This window comes from Psammomys obesus, unplaced genomic scaffold, assembly GCF_907164565.1.
Source record: "Psammomys obesus unplaced genomic scaffold, mPsaObe1.curated_primary_1811, whole genome shotgun sequence".
Taxonomy (NCBI): Eukaryota; Metazoa; Chordata; class Mammalia; order Rodentia; family Muridae; genus Psammomys; species Psammomys obesus.
In genome coordinates, this window is record NW_026596046.1 from 33,685,578 (window position 1) to 33,706,838 (window position 21,261).

General features: G+C 41.2%; 1 protein-coding gene across 3 annotated transcripts in view; it reads right to left on the reverse strand.

Moving 5' to 3' along the window:
- The window catches only part of Uvrag (UV radiation resistance associated), a 263,208-nt gene that overhangs the window by 117,744 nt on the left and 124,203 nt on the right, over positions 1-21,261 (reverse strand). For all 3 annotated transcript variants that reach the window (XM_055623512.1, XM_055623513.1, XM_055623514.1), the window contains 2 exons: positions 20,568-20,673; positions 7,717-7,843 (listed from right to left, as the gene is read on the reverse strand). In XM_055623512.1, coding sequence (XP_055479487.1) covers positions 7,717-7,843; positions 20,568-20,673 — 233 coding nt within the window. The remainder of the gene's footprint in view (positions 1-7,716; positions 7,844-20,567; positions 20,674-21,261) is intronic.

The window sequence follows — 21,261 nt, forward strand, 5'->3', positions numbered from 1 at the left end:
GCTACTAGTCCACAGCCCAAAGGGCTCACTGTCTGCTTACACATTGCCTACATGTCACAAGTACACTACCGAAAGCAGCAACGACACCTTATTCATTGGAACCAGATAAGTTTTAAAGTCAGAAACACTCACATATACGAATTAGGGTCTACCACGTGGGACTTAAGAAGAGCCTCTGATCCGAGGCCTTTAAAAGCCATAGAAAAATGAAGTGTGCTTCCAAAAAACAAACAAACAAACAAACAAACAAACAAACAAACAAACAAAACAACCCAAAAAGGTGCTATCATGTAATGGGGGAGACAATACCCCAACTAGACTACCAAGTAAAACTTCCAGTGTTAGGAATGAGCTATATCCTGTTGACCATGGTCCCCACTTTCCTTACTCCTCTCAAAACATCACAGCTACTGCCAAGGCTATTGACTGCTCTCTACAACCTGATGATAAGGGCCTATTGCTGAAGATAGGTTTCCTAGTGTCATCAAACATGGAGAAATCAAGCTGTGCCCAACTTAGAAGCTTCACTCCTAGTGACTAGAGTTCACGGTGCTAGAAAGTACTCTGAATATAGAGGAGAAAAGTCAAAAAAAAAAATTCAGTATCACCGTGGCCTACAACAGTGCTTTGCCAGCAAGATGCACGGGTACAATCGTGGCACAAATGTTCTGGGAGTAACCACCCACTTTGTGATTGGACCTGAGGCCCATTCCAGTGAGAGGACCCATACCTGACATTGCTAAAGGGGCCAAGAACCTGAGGCTAGATGGGTCATGCACCTATGGGAAAACCTACTACTATTATTCTGCTAAAGGAACATAGCAATAAGATGACTACTAATGACACACGGCTATACCCAGAGATCAGTGCCTCACTCAACCCACATCACAGAGGACCTACAGCTAGACAATGTCCAGAGAATGAGAGACTTTGGAACACTTAGTCTTAAATGGGATGTCTTCATTAAATCCTTCCTATCAAGCCTCAGGAATCTATGCAGAAGAGGAGGAAGTGGAAACACAGTAATAGTTAGAGGTATTGAATGATCCCATGGACTCAAGGTTTTCCAAATACAAGTGAACTGATGCACAAACGAAATCACAAAGACTGTGGTAGTGTGGACAGGGTCTATGTAGCGTCAAGCCAGCTGTGTTCCAGGACTGAGAGGGAGGAGTAGACATAAGATCTCATCCCTAACCAAGAGACTACTGCAATTGGAAACTAGCAAAGGGAAAATCAGTTTTCTCCAGTAGAATTTCACCAAGTATATTACCCAGACTTCAGGGCAGGTCCCATGCCCAGGAGTAATTGGCTAACACAAAAAACCTCCAGGGGGTTTGAAGAAGGGGAGTTGTTTGGCCTGGGCAGTTTTGGTCTTAATGGCTTCTGTTTGTTTTTATTTTCAATGTGGGGTACGTTGGTTGTTAGGTCGGTTGTTTTAAGACAGTGAGAGCAAAAGTGAGACAGGAGAGGGGAGCGTGAAATAGAATGGTTAGGGAGGTAGGGAGGATCTGGGAAGAGTTGGAGTAGGGAGTTGGAGATAAAAATATACTGTTTGCAGGCTGGGTGTAGTGGTGCACACCTTTAATCCCAGCTCTCAGGAGGCAGAGGCAGGTGGATCTATGTGAGTTCAAGGCCAGCCTGATTTACATAGTGAGTTCCAGGACAGTCAGGACTATAAAAGGAGACTCTGTCTCAAGAAAAATAAATAAATAAAAAGTGAAAAGAAATGCTTAAACAAACAATAACAAAGAGAATTATGCAAAAAAGGCTAGTGTGTCACAGGATCTCAATAAAAACCTCCTGCTCCTTAGCACTTTTGTGTGATTCTATTGAATGCACTCTAAGATTTTAGGTTATGTGGAACAGTGAGAAAAGCACATATTTTGGAGTCAAACGTCTGGATCACATTTTAACCTTGTTCCCAGCTGTCTGTGTGTTCCTGGACAAGCCATTTACCCCTGTCATTGCATATATAACATGAAGATAACAACTGCCCCACTTAGCATCCAGGGATGCCTTGAGATTCAAGCATGATATATCAGTATTTTCCAGCTGTAATATAATACATACATGGTTTTACTATTAAATCCACTCAACTTAAAAATTGGCTTCTAATTTCTAACACAAGTTTTTTTTTTTGTTTGTTTTGTTTTTTTTTGGGGGGGGGGCTGGGCGTAGTAGCGCACACCTTTAACCCTAACACTCCAGAGGCAGGTGGACCTCTGTGAGCTCAAGGCAAGCTTGGTCTTCAAAGTGAGTTCCTGGCCATGGCTACACAGTTAGACCTTGACTTACACACAGGAGGGCTGTTTTAGCTTCTGGGCATCAGATAAATCTCAGTGGTAGCAATCCTGGAAGGTGCTCATAAGGCCCCAGGTTTAATCCCAACTATCTTGGACAAAATATTGGAGAACTTCCCTTTCATAAAATTCATTCCTGTCAACATCTACTCATAAAAGACCCAGACAGGAGCCTGTCAGAGCTGTCCTCTAAGAGACTCCACCCAGAAGCGCCTCAAAACAGATGCTGAGACTCACAGCCAAACACTGGGTGGAGTAGGGCGTCTTATGGAAAAGTGGAGAGAAAAGGGGTGACAGGAGTCCATAAGAAGACCAACAGAGCCAACTAACCAGGCCCAGAGGGGCTTGCTGAGATTGAAGCATCAACCAAGGACCACGCATGAACTGGACCGAGGCCCCTACAAAGATGTAGCAGATGGGCAGCTTAGGCTTCATGTGGGTCCTCTAGTAAGGGAAGAGGGGACTGCATCAGACACAGACTCACTTGCCAGTTTTTTGATCACTTGTCCCTTGCAGGACTGCCTTGCCAAGCCACAGGGGAAGAGGACATGCTCAGTCCTGATGCAGCTTGATGAGCTGGGCTGGATGGGAAAAGGTACTCCCCTTTGCTGAGGAATAGGCAAGGGGTGAAGGGAGAGGGAAGGAGGGTGGGGCTGGGAGGAGAGGAGGGATGAGGCTACAACCAGGATATAAAGTGAATAAAAAAAAAATAACTAAAAAAAAATCCAGATTTTACTGAACAGGCTTTCAGAACAGGGTTCCATGTTACTTTCTAAACCTAGTTTCTAGCAGACTGACTGACTGGGTACTGCATCTCAAAAAGATGTATGGGCTGAGCAAGGACAAGAGGCCCTGCACACAATACATGCAGGTACTGTGAGAGTTACTTAGCTTGAGACCCTAACAGTTAAACCTGTTTTCTAATTAAATGTCAAAAAATTAAACGACTAATATCATCCCAGAATACATATATATGTATATATACACATGCACACACATTGATAAACATGAGTTCTGAGAAGGCCCACTCGTGGCCCAGCTGAGCTGCTGCAGATGGGTTGAGAGGCTGCCTTGGAGGCCTCTCAGAGGGGGACAGCTTCTGGGAGGTGCCGATGAGGAGTCAGTGGCAGTAGGAACGGAAACTCTGTCTTCTCTCTTCCCAATAAATCATCTTGCAATGCATTTTTATCATCAAAAATTACAGCTAGAATAGGCACCTGGTTTCTTCAAATTGTTCACACAAGTGGATCCTTATAATTCTAATCTAGGTGGTGATGCTACTGAAGAGATGTGTAAGCAGAGGCAGAAGTAATTCCTAAGATTTTCAGAAGAATCAGCAGCAAAATCAAGGTCAAATATCAACCATTCCTGACCTTGACTCCTCAACCCGGCTCTCAGGCTCAGCCTTTTGAGTAAGTATGTGTCTGCCTGGCAAGTGTGACCATGATGAACATGGGATGGGTATCCCCGAAGGATGTCAGGGCCCATCAGTAAGTAAACCTGTGTACCTACCCAGCCAAACACTCTTTTACTGCCCAGTGCTTCCCTGGAGTTAACATAGGATTAACATTAGACCCTAACTTTCTGGGGCCTCTAACAGTTCAAGAAATATAAATGAATTCTTGATTCAAAAACATGCATAGGACTGGGGTATCGCCCAGTGGTGGGGCTCGTGCAGAAGGCCATGGATTTGATCCCTGGTGTGACGACAACAAAATCTCCATTGTAAATGCAAGAGAGGGTACTGAAGCACAAACTCAGCATCAACTCAACAGGTCTGACACATCACGCCAAAGACCCATCTAGCCTGGGGATCGCCATTCTTTCTATGATACATGAAGATCCAAGAATGTGACTGCATGGCTGCCCAAACAAAACCTATATGCCTATATGCCTATATAGATACCTATATGCCCCACAATCATCTTCTGCGGCACCGTTAGGCTCTGGTAACTGACTTAAAGCTTGGCCACAACTTTCTGTGTACCTTTGAACAAATCTTTCGCCTCTGTAAAGAGGATAATAATACACCATATCTTTATCGCTATCGATATGGTATATTTAACTCACAGGACTTTCTTAGTGGTGATCAGATGAGAGAAACACCAGCAAACATGATATTGCCTGACATTAATGTTCTCCATAAAGACAAACTCATAAGTGAGCATATATTATATATTCATCTTTTAAAAAATTAACGACCAGTAGTCATTGACAATTATACATGTATCTGATGTATTATGATCATGCCCACTCCACCTCTCCTTTCAACTTTTATTTTTAAAGATTCAGTTATTTATTATGTGTTCAGCATTCAGCCTGCATGCCAAAGGAGGGCACCAGATCTCATTATAAGTGGTTGTGAGCCACCATGTGGTTGCTGGGAATTGAACTCAGGACCTCTGGAAGAGCAGCCAGTGCTCTTAACCTCTGAGCTATCTCTCCTGCCACTCCTTTCATCATCTTAATGGTATAGAAATCACTGAAAGTTTCAGTGCTTTTAGTCTGGGGACAGACAGCTTGCTGTTTCCTTTTCTCACAGAAGACAAAAATATAATAAGGAACACAGTCAAGGAACTACAGATTCCTATCTTTTGCCCATGCAGTGGAATCATACATATCTCATGAGCTTTACACATCACATTACTTATGTGTGTTATGTTTGTACGCTTGTGCATGAGCCACACACCAGATCACGGAGGCCAGAGGCTGGACTTGGTTATCTTCTCCTACGACTCTTCACCTTATTTCTTTCGGACAGGCTCTCACACCGGCCCTGACATTCTTCGGCTGACTCAACTGGCCACAGCAAACCCCCAGGACCCTCCCACGCGCATCTCCCAGCACCGGGATTTGCAGGTGCTTGCCGCCACCCTCCACCTTCCTGTGTGGACCCTGGAGAGCCAAGCTTACGCCGTCATGCTTGCACGGCAATCCAACCGAGCCATCGCCCATCGCCCATCGCCCATCTCCCATCTCCCAAGGCCACGTACTTCAAAAAGAAGTTCTAGGCAGTGATTCAGATTGGTGGAAATATTTTCATCCCTGCACTGTTAGCTCATGAATATAAATACATGCGTAACCTCGGCTCAGCCAAGACTGTTCTGAATTAGGAATTGCAGTGATCACTGCACATATAGGTTTTCCTGTTCTTACAGAAACATAATGAAAAGCAAAGACTTTCTGCTATCGTTCATTTGTGGGTAGGTGTCAAGTTAGTGCATCTTTTAATGTTTTCCTACCAGTATTACTTAGGTACTAACTTAGTAAATCTTTTTAAAGTGAATTTTTAAAAATTATTTTATTTTATCTGTATAAGTATTTTGTCTGCATGTATGTCTACACATGTGTTCCTTGAGCCCACAGAGGTCAGAAGCAGGTATTGGATCCCCTGGAACTGAATTATGGATGGTTGTGAATCACTATGTATGTACTGAGAATCAAATCCAGTCCTTCTGAAACAGCAGCCAGTGCTCTTAACCACTAGGCCATCTCTACAGCCAAATTTTTTCTTTTGAACATCAGTATCACAAAAAAAAAAAGCAAACTGTATATTTACATACCATTAACAGTAGAAAAAGAAGTTAAACAGAAGTTTAAGAAGTATAAGAGTCTCAGACAGCATCGGAGAATAGGAGTAAATTCAACTAAGCAAAGACCCAGGCATTAGTGTTTCAGTATTTTGTTTACAGTATTATTGGTTTGCAGTATTTTGTAAAGATCTAACAAACACTGTCACATGGTTTTCTTGGGGTGGTAGACAGGACCTTAATATTCTATATCCCACAACTCTCCTGGCAGACTTAGTATATGCAGCCCCATCAAACTTCTAGTAAGGTTTTCTGTTTTGTCTAGAAATCCATATGAAAATGCAGAAAGAACAAAAATAACCAAGATGATTCGGAAGAAAAACAAACTGAAGAACTTCAACACACATCAAAACGAAGCATGACAGAAGGATACTGAAAAGATATAGAAGCTGAAAAGTAGCTCAGTGGACTGGAGCAGAAGGCCCTTAACAGACTTGGAACAAGGCCATGGCGACAAGATTCATATCAAAGAGGAGCCGCAGTGCTCTTTCTCTGTGAAAAAGAGAATGCTAACTGTAACTTAGAGGACACCCATCCACTAATTTGGACGAACTGATGAAATAAATGTGGAAAATAAAACAATGAGTTCTGAAGAACACCTTTAAGGTCGTCAAACAGGCAAATGTCTCCTACATTTGGCCCCAAAGCCTCAAATGTAGACTAAAGGAAAGCAGGCAACAGCAAGCCACAGGATGGGGAGCATGATCCTACTGCGCACATCAAGAAACTCCCCACATCCATAAAGAATAAGGAACTCTGTAAACCGGAAGAGTATAAATGTAACACACAGTCAAAAGACCGCAACTGACACTTCACGAAAGATTCATTTGAAGTGTGTAGACTGGTAAAGCCAGAATGGAAGCCAGAGCTATGAGAGCACACACCACACAAAGACTGAGTGCTGCGCGTGGCCAGGACACGGGGCGAAGATGGAGGCCAGGCAAGTGAAAGGAATTTAGAGGAAAGCCTTTAAATACCATCTACTACAGCTGAAGAAAGATAACCACCCTACAAGCCTGCAGCTCTACTGCTAGGTTTCCGGCCAACGGAAACTCACAGGGGTCTCCATTAAAAAACATGTGTTAGAACATGTGTGGAAGGATGAACTGTAAAAGCCTCAAACCGGACATTAACAACAGTGATAGCAAATACATAAATACATATTTGTATAACAAACTACTATTTGGCTTTTGGAATCAATTATAATTACAGGAAGGTTAAGAACGACTCTAACAAACATGCTGAAAAAGCTAACACACAGAAAGTGTACACATGACTTCTATAAAATGCGAAATTAGGCAAAACCAATTTCTGGTCTCTTAAGTGAAGGTACCTGGTTAGTGTGGTTGGAATCATGGTGCATGGTGGGAATTCAAGAAGGTGCCAAAGGGTTGTGAGTCTTTAGCATGGTTTCACTGACTGAAATTCTACTTACATCAGCGTTCACTTTGTGAAAACTTATATATCTCAACATACAAAGACTTGTACATTATTATACATACTACCAATGTCAAAATATTTGGAAAATACTTTAAAGATTAAAAACAAAAGGCATATAAGTGGCACATGCCTTTAATCCCAGCCCTTAGAAGGCAGAGACAGGTAGATCCCTGAATTTGAAGCCAGCCTGGTCTACAGAGTGAGCTCCAGGGCTACACAAGGGCTACAAAGAGAAACCATGTCTCAAAAACAAAAACAAAAAACCAACCAAACAAACAAATAGAAACCAGAATGAACATATGCCTGCAAAGATGTCTGCTTGAGCATATGGAAGGAAGAAAACGATGCCAGAGGGAGGTTGGCTGCATGGTGACCCTACTCACCTTTGTCCTGTAGGGCTATTTGTTGCTTCTGCAGGAAGGCCACCTCCCGGCCCAGGGCTTTCTTCTGTCTTTCCAGTTCATTTCGAAGCACCAAAATTTTTAATCGCAGACATTCACTTTCTTTCTTCTAAATAAAGACAGTAACAGGTAAATTTATGAATATAAAGTCATCCACCATGATTCAAAACAACGAAGGCCAAATACTCATTAATCTACAGTGCTTAGAGTAATTACCAGCAGCCATCACTTTAACGGAAAGAATACAGAAATAAGTGAGGACAGGCAGAAATGAGCCTTCTCTAGGAACTCAAATCTCTTGTAGAAATAATAAACGGAGGGAAACATTAACTGTCCCAGGTGAGCATGAGCTGGACACCCCAAGTAGATAAAGATAACGCAAAGTCCCAGGCAGTTAAATCGAATGATGCAAAAAAAAAAAAAGTATCACAGTTAAAATGAAATTTATTCCAGGGGTACACTCAAACACAACATCACAATACTAAGCCTAGGAAGAAAGATAATACCAATCAATGTATACATATAAGAAATGTACAGATTAAAGACATATAACAAAGCATACTACCTATTCATAATAAAGACCCACAAGTTTCAGAACAAAGAACAAGTGGAAACTTCCTTTAGCTGGCACCTAACATCACAAAACTAGACACTCTCCCCTAGGTTCAAGAACAAGACAAGAAGTTGACTTTTCCACTCCAACGTAATGTACATGGACCAGAAATCCTCACCATGGCAATAAGACAAGAAAAGAACTGAGACGCTATGGTGACAGGGAAGAAGGACTAACAAGACACAAGGGACATGGCAGCTGATACAGAAGCGCCTACAGACAAAGACCAGCCTATGGACTCTGAGCAACTATACCAAAGACTGGAGTTTGGCTTTCCAGCACCCATGTAATATCAGGTGGGCTGTTTTGCTCAGAAGACAGAGACAGGAGAGTAGAGAAGGGGTTCCCCTGAGCAGGCTGGCTAGCTAGGGTAGCCATACAGGTGAGCTCTGGGTTCAAATGAGGGACCCTGCTTCAATAAAAAGACGAAGAAGGATGGAGGAAGGATGTCAGCCTTGGGCTTCTGATGTAAATGAACATTCACACTCACATGTAGGTGACCATGCATAGATACATGTATGCATAACAGGGGGCAAATTCCTTTTTATTCAAACATCTCTGAAATTGCCTCCATTTACAAATCTGACTGCACAGTGAAGCTATCAGTGAACATGCACTGTAAGAATGTATCTTTGTTGGTCTCTACCACATGGTAACAATAATATACTTTTCATGATTTTTCACGAGTAGTGATCATATGTAATTTGGCTATGCCTGGTAAATTTTTTTGTCTTTTCCAAAAGAGTAAAATATCGAATTAAAATTATAATAGAAAAATTAACAAAATGTAGAACAAGCTGTTGGAAATTTCTCAAAGGAAGAAGTCAGTCCTCGATTGCTGTTTAGACAACAAGGAACCTGGGAACTGAGTGAGAGGCATAGTGATGGCCTTTGAAAGCAAGGGGCAAGGAAAAGGATTCTCGCAATTGTGTTGAGAGCACTCTAAAGCAATCCCTTCTCACCCAGGATGGCTACTTCTTCATCCCTGAAACAAACATTCTAAGCAGCCGGGACGATAATCTACTAAGGACACAGTCAAGGAAACAGAATAAAATCTTCTTTCCTACCCATCATTACATTAGGCTTGAAAAATCTAGGAAACCCTTAAAAATAATGTTCCTAAATAAAATTTTTTGAACAACATTAACATTTATGAGGGACTTACTACATAGTTTTAAATGCTTTCTATTAACTTATTATGTTTTGCCAAACATTATAAAAACAAAGATCCAAAAATCAATGGGGTTCTAAAATGTGGAAGCTAACAAGCATCCATCAACAGATGGATAGAAAAGCAAAATGCAGCATATACACGTAACAGAATATTATTCTGCTTTTAAAAAAGAGGAACCCTGGTGTATCCAATAACATGGGAAGTCTTTAAGGTTATAATGTTATGTGAAACTAATAAGCTGCAAACACCATTTATGTAAGGTACTTAGACCTTACATCTGACACCATTTATGTAAGGTACTTAGAATAGTCAAAACCAGGCTGGAAGTGTAGCTCAGTGGTAGAGTGCATGCCTACCATGGACAAGGTCCTGGATTCAATTCCTGGCAGGTGGGAGAGAGGATGAGAAATGAGATTGTATATGAATCACAGATGGAAGGGTGGCAGGGCTTGGGGGTGAAGGGGATGGAGTTAGTACTTAAAAGCCATGAGGTTTCGGCTTTACAAGATAAAAGGGCTTTGGACAGATGGTGAAGGTGGCCGCACAACATTACGAATGTATTTAATACCAACGAACAACACATTTACAGATGACTGAAACTGCCTGGCAAGTTTCTCAGTGAGCGGGGGTGGTGGGCCCTAAGTCTCCTGTGTTCAGTTGCTGGAGAGGACTGGTTCCACAAACGTGTCTGACATCCGTGTGCACGCCACGGCTTGGATCCCTCCACACGGGAATAAAGAAATAAATGTCTTCTAATCATCAAGATGTATGTGTTTAACTGCTTTAACCCAAATTTTTTTTTTCCACAAAATATTTGAATGTTGGGGGCAAAGTGAGAAACGGGAGACATTCTTCAGAGAACACAACCTGACTCATGGGGTAACTTACTTTGTTCAGGGTGTACAATCAGGCTGGGAATGTTTTCTCGTTAAAAAGCACAAGACTTAAAAGTTAGCATAAACACAAAGCTAACACAGGAAGGCGTGAGCACAGCATGGCTGTGTCACGGTCTGTGTGAGAAAACTGGCCCATTTACAGAAATCGATCCATTAGCCCAATCTAGGATTGTTGGCTCCTGTTTTCCAGGCGTAAACAAACCCTGCATATGCCTTGGTTCTGTTTCCTTGCTCAGACTTCAAAGGCAAGCTGATTAAAGATCTTAACATAACTAAGTGTCTTCTACGGGCTGCTGCGCTCTAGCCATCTCTTCATTCCAAGGACAGTTAATGTCACACGTCTACCCCAATATACCAATCACCTTTAATTAGATTTTATACAACACTCAGAAATCACAGACATGCATGTTTGCAAGCACTATTTATGGGTCTATTAAAGAATCATGGGTAATGTTAAACACTTCATTTTACAATGACAGATTGATCTATAAATAACGTTAATGCTAATGCAAACAAGTATTTTCTCATAGATCACACTAGAGCTAAAATCCCTCAGACACAAATAGGCTAAAATTTGGTCCTGGGATAATGAAAGTTTCAAACACATGTGTAATCACAGTGAGCAGTTGGGCCCCTTTCATGGTCACGTTCCTGTGTGTATGAAGCGTGTCTGCTTGGGTACTGCAAAGGATGTACTGCCAAACTAGATGGGAAATGCCAGGAGCCTTTCAGAAACTGGCATTTTATGTATGTATGTATGTATGTATGTATGTATGTATGTATGTATGTATGTATGTATGTATGTGTGTGCATGTGAAAGTCAGAGGACAGCTTGGGGAATCGACTCTTTGCTTCCACTCTGTGCGTTCTGGGGAATTGAACTTGGCCTGTCAGGGTTGGTGACAAGCCTTTACCCAGTGAGTTGTCTCACTGGACTTTTATTAAGGGAAAACTCAGTTTGCTAAGGTTACAGTCATAAAAATGAAACAAAATCTCCCTTTTTTTAAAAAAGGAAAAAACACTCATTTCTCATAAAAATCTACTTTTATGCTAACATAGATTTGTTATTGGCACTCTAAAGTTAATTAGAAATAACTTTTTAAAATTTCTCAGATTTGAGTTAGGCAGTGGTCCAGCACTTGGGAGGCAGAGGCAGGCCGATCTCTGAGTTTGAGGCCAGCGAGGCCTCAAAAAGACAATCAGGGCTCCATAGAGAAACCCTATTTCAAAAAAAAAAATAAATAAAAACAAACAAGACTCTCAGATTTGATTTCTAACATAATAAATATTAATAGTGTTGACCAAGTTCTTAGAGATTGTCACAATTTTTAACATATTAAAGGGTCCTAAGATCAAAACATTTGAGGAATCAGTGATTTAGAGAGTATTTTATCTTATCTATGGTTATCACCCACAACTGGAGTAACAATCTGGAAAAAGTCTCAGAGCTGCGAACATTAACAAATTGCTTCCAAATGTCATTTATAGGTAGTTTTCTCTCCATCTCCATGTAGTCAATCACTACAAATAAGAAAATGCTTCCTTGCAAAATATTTAATCCACCTTATTAATTTCATAAACTTAGTAGTACAATCAGGCCTTGAACCCAGATGTAGGTAGGAAATTAAAGCTATTAAAGCTGTATCTATATACAGGTATTGCTTCATAAATATAAAAATAGATATTATATAAAATATAAAGGACTTTAGCTTCTAAATAAGAATAAACACCTACAAAACTGACCTTCTACTAAACTAAATATATGAAGATACTACTGTAGTTTCTATACAAAGATCAATGGCATACTGTTTTGAAGAAAAGTCAAGGTGTAGTATAAGCACGCAACACAAAGACAATTTTCTCTCCTTATTTTGTGGCTTTGCCTTGAAAGTGGTTCTGGAGGACAGCAGAAAACCAACATTCTCTCCACTTGGAGGAGCCAGAAATGATAAAACAAGGATTCCAGGATGGGGAAAGACAGAGAATAGGAACCCCAAATTCTGTTCAGACTCAATGAACTCTCAGACTGAGCTCCAAGCCTTACACGCATAGATGGACACAGCTGCCTGTGCCCAAGAGTGAAAAGTTAAGCTGGACCTGGAGCCATGTCATCTGGAGGCACTGAAGTGTGAGCTTCACTAAGTGAACCGCCTGCCAAAATAGAAACATTCTTCAAAGCAAAGTCTTAAAGAGGACAGATCACGTTCAGAACGTCTGGGGCGGAATGCAGCAGTGCTCTGTCCATGAAGAGCTGGAGAACGTGGCTCTCTAGGAAAGAGGCATCAACACACAGGCAGCCACAAGCCAGTGCCGATGTTAGAAAAACACCTGAAAGCCACCCAGGAATACTCTGAGATGAAAAGCAAACCGTTCTAATGATGAGTGAAAGGAGAGAGAGTCTTAGCAGGGAGCTAGCGATTAACGAAAAGATGTAGGAGGCTGCTGTTTCTAGTCAAGGTGGGAGTGGGGACAAAAGAACAATGAGCAGGTGACTGTGCGAGGCCTCCCTACACTATACCAAACTCTCACCGCATCTCAGTGTCCCTGACAAAACACGCTGCCTCACCAGGTCAAATCTAGCATGACACAAAACGCTGCATATGGTCATCAACTCAGATTTACTTGGGAAACACAAGAGTAATGTATGTATGTATGTATGTATGCGGGCCTAGGTTCAATCGCCAGTATTGCAAAAAAAATATTAAAATTTGAAGCAAAACCAAAATAGTATGCTTTATTAAGTTTTAAATTAATGAGAAAATCATGATTGTTTCACTGTACGCAGATAACCATTTAAATCACTCATGATTTAAAAAAAAAATCTCTCAGAAACTAGCTTCCAGATCTAAACCAGTAGAGACCATTGCTAATACCATACTTAATGAAGCAAAGACAACGTTCTTCCTCACCCTAGGCACAAGGCAGGAACCCGGCTGCATTCTGCTCAGTATATGAATGTTCTCACTGGTGAAGTGAGCAGAGAATTTGGAATTATCCAAACATGAGCTGGACAGGGTTCCACACGCCTGTGACACTCACCCCCTGGGAGGATTGCTACGAGTTTCAGGGCAGACTGGGCTATACATCAAACTTTGTCTCCAAAACAGCACCAGCAACGACGACAAAACCCTCCACCCAAATCTGAATCTGTAGATATTATTGTCTGCGCAAAAATTCCTAGAAATCTCAAAATGAAGATCATCACTACAGATAAAACTATAGGATACAGCAGAAATAAATTAAAATGAATAGCATTCTTATATACTAGCCACAAACAAATGACAAATAAAAACTCAAAGCAGTTCCCCTTATTATTACCAATTCTGGGAGACAAGGTCTTTTTATGTGGTCCAGGCTAACCTTAAACTCCCGATCCTCCTGCCTTAAATTCTCCCATATTTAATTTCCATTCATGATAAAAACCCCAGAGACTAGGGGGAGGAATACCCTGTAATCAAAACAAATTGTTAATACTGCATTTAATGGAAGCATGAACCGTCTTCTCTCCCTAAGCGGAGCTTTGTGGGGTACACTGCCACACCTGCCTGACGCTGCGCCTCTGCCCTGTGCTTGCCCCACTCCCACAAAAACTTATGACTAACCAAAGGGTCAAAGGCATTACTCAGGGACTTAAAAGAGACATCTACAGAAAACATAAATGGCACGTGAACAGGCTGAGACCTCGGCATTGTGAAGATGGTGATTCGCCACAAATCCTTATTAAAATTCCAGCAGGCTCTCTTCAGTAGAAACTGACAAACTCATTTTAAAATTCATTCAACAGAAAGAACCTATGGGATGTAAAAAAACAGGAACTTTTTTTAAAAGTTAGAGTATTTTCCCTCCCTGTCTGTCTTGAGAACCTACAATAATGGCGGAAGATAAGCAGACAGGCCCATGAGTCGGAGGCAAAACAGGCGCACGTGTGTATGGTCAGGTGACTTCAGACAAACATGTCAGGGTAATTAATGGGGAAAGGAAAAGCAGTTCATCAAATACTGTTCTGTCAACTGAACAGTTGGGTGGGGGGTGTTTTACTCTTTCTTCATCCAGTATAAAAATAATAATTTGAAATGAATCAGAGATCTAAACACAAAGCCCCAAACTCTAAGACTTCTAGGGGGGAAAAAAAAACAGAGCAGAAAATGTCTGTAATCTTGAATTAGGTAGAAGATTCTTACAAAGATCACAAGAAAGACATGAAACAAAGAAAACAACAACAACAACAATCAGAGGGCTGGAGAGATAGCGCAGTTGGTGAGGAGCTTCCTGTGTCAGCCTGAAGACCTGAGTTCCATTTCCCAGAGCTCAGGTAAATGCCAGAGTCAAAGCTGGGCACGGCAGACATGGGCACACGTCTATAGCTGGAGCACTGGGGAGCTTACTCGGTGAGGTCCGTGTTAGTGACAGCCCCTGACTTGAACTCCAGCACTAAGGAGCGAGGCAGAGGAAGGTGCACTTCTGCAAGTTTGAGGAGAGCCTGGTCTACATAGATGCTCCAGGCCAGCTAGGGCTACATAGTGAGACCCTGACTCAAAAAATAAACAAACCCAAACCAAGGTGCAGGCTCCTACAGAAGAACACCTGAGGGGTTCTCCTGCTTTCATTCCCCTCCACACAAAAGCACCCCTATGTGCAAACATATACACAAGTACATCAGATTCTTTTGAACTTTAACTGTTTTGCTCTTTAAATGCTATTAACCACAACAAAATAGGCTGGAGAGACGGCTCAACAGTGAAGAGCACTTGCTGCTCTTGCAGAGAATCTGGGTTGGGTTCCCAGCACCCACATGGTTCACAGCTATCTATAACTTCAGCCTCAGAGCATCCAAAGCCCCCTTTGACCTCCAACGGCACCAGACATGCAGCATACACACATATACATGCAGGCAAACGTTCATATGCACAAAACAAAAATAATCTTTAAAAAATGATTTTTACAAAGAAAAATGCAAGCCACAGACTCAAAGAACGTATTCCTCAAATATATATCGGGAAAAGAATTTGTATATAGAAATAAATATATATATACATTAATAATAAGGGATGTAAAGACAGCTTAGCAGTTAAAAGTTCTGGCTGCTCTGCCTGAAGAGCAAAGGCTCATTCTCAAAACCCATAGAGTGGTTCATAATTTTATGTAACTCAGTTCCAGGGATCTTATGCCCTCTTCTGTCCTTCATGGGCAACTGGCACACATGCAGTGTGCAGAAACACATGCTGGGGGAAAAAATTACCCATACACATAAAATAAAAAATAAACAACACCCTCTAAATAAGGCTGAAAAATTCTATTAGAAATAGGAAAAGAGTATTGTGTATTTTCTCTCAAAAGGTAAAGTAAAAACAACCTAACATGATCCAGAAGTAGTAAAGACACTGCTCAGGCAAGAAGGCTCGGGAGGGGGCTGAGGGAGAGTATTTGGGAGGGTAGAGATGATGAAAGCATGGTATGTGTATATGTAGAAATGTCATAGTGAAATCCATTAATATAGAGATTTAACATACATTAATAATTATAATAGCAAAACAAATGGAAAAAGAAATCAGAACCACTTTACACATATGCCAGGACTTAACAGATAAATACATTATACTTAATGAGAGCCAGCTTTCTCATTATCAGAAAAAGATACTGCAAATAAACAAAACGAATGAGAAAGCCAGAATAAACTCCGTGGCATTAGAGTTGAAAACATTAGTATGAACCCATGTTTATCTTAACATAGATAGGTACACATTCATACAGAGATGGCCATATCCACTAAGAGGGCTTTAAAAGCAATAAGCACACCTAATACCCAAGCACAACCCAGTGACCAGATCTTGTTTCTAAATACCATCAGCCATCTCTCTCGTTAGAGATGGCCGATGCCTGGGCTAAACAGGGCAAATACAAGATGAACCAGACTATAGAAGACTACAGAGCACCACAAGTAAAGAACACAAAAAGACCGTAAAAGACACAAGAGTGAACCCAGAACACTGTTTATTAGATGTTGACTTAGTTTAGAATACATATTTTCTATGTATCCCAGGGTGGCCTTGAACTCACTAAATAGCCTAGGCTGGCCTCAGGCATATGACAATTATTCTGACATGGGTTCTTGAGTGCTGGATTACAAGTGAGCGCCAATATACCAGGCTCAATTAAACCATCTCCCCTATGTCCACCCCGGGCTAGGAATCAAAGTGCAGGGATCAGAGCATTCAAGGCAAGTGTCCTCCCTCTGTGCCACACCTTCATCCTTCCCCTCTCATTGTTGAGAGAAGGTCTTCCAGACTAAACTCAAACCTGCAATCCTCCTCAGAGCCCCTGAATGGAGTTCTGGAATTACAGAAGCATGCCATCAGGCCAGGCTTGAAAGATCTTTGAACAACCAAATTGAGAGACTCCTCAGACCAATAAGAGGAACAGCATACTATCAGATTATAGCTTGAAGCAAAAACACAGATAAGTCCATACTTATAAGTGAGTTAAAGAACTAGGGACAAGGCTTCCTCACAATAGAATCTAAACAGTTGGCATGGATGAGCTCTCCAAGGGATGGGGCTTTGTGCCCACCCACTTTTACTTTTTTAGTTTGGACTTAGCAACTTCTTTCTAAAAGTGGAGTTTAGAAAGGGAATTTCTAGCATGGAGACTCGAAAGGCACTGCTTTAGCCAATGACCAAGGCTGGTATCAGTGATGATGAGTGGAGGTGACTTAAAAACCAAAAAAAGCTTGACAATTTGTTGTAGGTAAGAGAAGATGAAAAAAATGTGACTAAATCTACTGTGGTGTCCTGGCCTGGATTCCGAAGCAGCTCTACCTTACTCTGAGAGAACAGAGGGCAACTCTTAAGCAAGGCCACTCCACAAACTACCTGGCTTGTCATCTTTCAGGACAGTTGAGTCAACAAAAACAAGGTGAGTCTCAGAAGAGCCAAGGGTGGGAGTACTGAGATGGCTTGGTGGTTAGGAGCACTTACTGCTCTATTGGCAAACCAGAGTTCAAATCCCAGCACCCACATCTAGTGGCTCACACATCTAGTGCCTATTACTCCAGCTCCAAGGGATTTGACCTCTGGTTTCCATACACACATGCACAGACACACTCAGACACAAACAAATCGTTGGTAACAACAACAACAAAGAGGAGGTTAGGGAAGGAAGCCTGACCGTTATGTGCGGTATGCCTTCCTGATTGGACTCTGGAATAAAAAAAGGACAGTAAGGTAGAATGGACTCTGACTAAAGAAGACTAATAATATACATTGTGTATAATATATAGCTTTATTAATGATAGCAAACGCTGTAGTAGGGATATTGAGGATGGGGTAAATAAGTTCCTGTACTAACTACCTTTATAATAAATATACATACCCCAAATGGCTCCCCATTAAAAGGGAAACATAGGTTTAAAATAAATGAGTAGAAACACTGGTGAAAGCTGAACAAAGTTGGAAGTGAACAGTGACATACTCACGTTATTGTCTTAGCTTTGACTACATGCCGTGTCAACTGCCTCGCGGGTACAGAAGGTGCCAACATTAGTGAAAGCTGGGAGAAATCTATAGGGAAACTCTGAATTATCATTGTAAGAATCTTATCAATCTAAAAGTTGTTTGGTTTGTTTGGGTTTTTTGTTTGTTTGTTTGTTTGTTTTGTTTTGTTTTGTTTGGGCAGAGGCACCGAACCTGAAACTTCTTATAAGATATATGAGTAAGTAACAACAGGATATAAAATAGGATATTGAAAATGTTCATCAGAGAATTGTAACTTAGAAGCAAAAAGAGAATACTACACAACCTTAAGAATCATTAGTGTTACAAAGTCCAACCTCTTGAATGAAAGTCCTTCCAAAGACACAGGCACCAGAGAAGACAAGCAGATAACCCAAATAGCCCCAGAAATGCTAAAGAAATTAGACTTGGACCAATTTGCAAAGGGAGGTAACTATTTCTAATATGCTACAAGTAAACAGTTTCCTGTCTTAGTCTAATGAGGCATATTGGAGTTATTCTCGTTTGTTTTTAACTTTCACTTACGTGTATATTTGTGTATCTCTGTGTGTATGCATTCTACAAGTGGACAGGAGCCCTCAGTCCCTTGGAATGTTGAGTTACACTCAGTTGTGAGTCATTCCATGGGTGCTGGGAACTGAACCTGGGTCTGCGGAGAAGCAGCAAGCCCTCTTGCTGCTGAGCCATTTCTCTAGCACCATGCATTCATTCTTACATTCAATAAATACTTAATATTTTCTTTGCCTCTAATATGAGTCCAACATTTGTCTAAATGCTGGGAATCAAATGGGAGAGAGGTTGGGAAGGAAAGGGGGGAGAAACTGAAGGAAGAGGAAGAAAGGAAAAAGAGGGTGGGGAATCACAAGCCTCACAGTTTAGAGAGACAAAAATATACTAAATCAATACCACGTTAGATGGTAAAAATACTATAAAGAAAAACCACGGAGGAAAGGGGACTGGGTGTACAAGTGTCATTGTCAATTGGGTTATTAGGGAACTAGATGATTTCTAGGTCCACTTCCAGTTCAAAACTCCCCTGACTTCCTTCTGTGTTAACTAATCAGCATAAACATACAGTGTACCTTTGAACCTGACCTCTGTAAGGGCACACATTCTATCACCTTACTCTGTGGGTCACCACTTATATTTTAGAAAAACAGGATTAGGCATACATGTTTCCACACTGAGAAAAAGCACATGCAGTCACTAAATGAAGCAAGTCATTTCTCAGTCTAGCCTGGGAGAGGCAAGTAAAGAAAATACAACCTAGCAAGTTCTCCCCAGACAAAGGTCCTAAAAATCTGAAAAGTTTTCTTCCCTTACAATGTACTCATGGCCTAAAGTTTGGGCCCTTCTTGATCCGAAGCTGTAACACTAAAGACAGCCGATTCTCTAGCATGGAGGCGTTTTCCATAAACAGGGAATGAAGTTCAACTGTGGGAACTGCCAGTGGCAGCAAACTTCTACAGGTTGAACAAATGCATTTAGCTCAAATCCCAGGAAAGAGACTGCACATAGGCAGCTGCACACACGCCTCCCATAATTCCGGAAGCGTGTGACTGTGTGCACAACCCCTCAGTGTTAAGAGCGGCCGTTACACGAGCATGTGCAAGGGACAGTGGGAAGAGGCTGCGGTGTGCGATAGCAGTTCCTCCAGGCAGACAAATACTGTGACTTCGTGGCAAGTTAAGAATTTTAAGTAGTTTTTCAACCCATAATATACTGAAAGCTGTGCACAGCCATGTGGCTCCATCTGATAATTGGTACTTTGGTGCACACTCTTGGCTTACTGAGACAGAATGGTCACTCCAAAGCTGCAAGTCTTTCCCTCTCAAGGAAGAGTATAAAAAAGCACCCAGCTCTATGAAGACCTGCAATCTGTCCATCTGGACTGAGGTCATGGTTTCTTTGGAATGCCTCACTCAACCCTTATTGCTCTAAGGGTAAACACTATTCACAGACTGGCCTCTTATTTTGATCCTATTAATTTAAAACTCCATCTTTTCAAGTTGGATTGATCCTGGGTGAATATAATCAAAGTACAAATTAAATTGTAAGAAACTGTCTTCATTAAAACCAGCACTATGTGGAGACAGCAATGAAATGGGGTTTACATTTATTGACTTGCATGTATTTGTGTCACGGAAGTCAGAGGACGACTTACAGGAGTGTGCTCTCCTTCTGCCACATGGATCGCTGGGACCACACTCAGGTTGTTAGGTTTGGGGGCAGCTATCAGCAGGCAGTTGAGCCATCAAAAACAACCCAAATGCGTTCTTTAAGTAAATTAGTCCCTACTGATCTGATTTCCCGCTTTTCCTGACCTGGCAGCTATATTTCACTCGCTATACAGTTCATGTTTAGAGCTCAATTTATAAGACATTAATAAAATAGTCTGCTAGTCATCTTCCAAGTAATTATATATAATCTCAAGTTTCATCTAACAGAATATGGCAGATTTACCTTACATTATTAGCAGATGGGGAACTTTTATTTCTAACATTTAAAATGAACCAGCAGCCATCTCAATGCAACGTTATAAGTATCATTATTAGTACTGTCTAGAGATTGTTTCCAAGAATAATATGATAATCGCTTGAAGAAAACAAGGAGTTTGAACAGGTACTTATACAAAAACCTACCAGCTCATTGCTTGTCGATGTGAGTCTTAGCTTTTCTTCAATTTCCTTTCCAATTCTCTGAACAGTTACCTGAGTCTGTTTAATTGCACACTGGGCTCTATGAAGCCTAGAAATACAAGTTGTAGAAAAATGTAAGTGAGTTAATTACAAAGTCTAAACACAGAGAGCCACAGACATGAACTATAAATCTCCTAGGATAAATAGAATCAATCCTGAACAAACCAATTATTTCTAGATTCAAACATATAATGAAGTAACAGGAATTATAAGTCCTAAAATAACAGCGCTCTGAATTGCCTTGCTCTGCCCACAATGTAGTTAAGGTAAAGGACTCAAGGGGTTGGGAGTGCTTTGGAAAGCCATTTGGCTGAGAGGCCGAGAAGATGGCTCAGTCAGAAAGGAGCCTGTAGCTCAAGCATGAGTACCCAAGTTGAATCCCCAGCACCCACGCCAAGGCTGGACATGGCAGCACAAGTTTGTAATCTCATTGCTGGGAGACAGTCATGGGGGTTCATGGGCTTACTTTATATAAATTCCTATAATTTATATAGAGAAAGAGATCTAGAAGCAACAATCCAATCTTAAAATCTGTCAGATACCAAGGTTTTCTATATTTGCATGATCAAGGAAGTGTGTTACACCTTAAAGATGAAAAATAGGTCAATAACCAGGTACTCTTATCCATCTAGATATG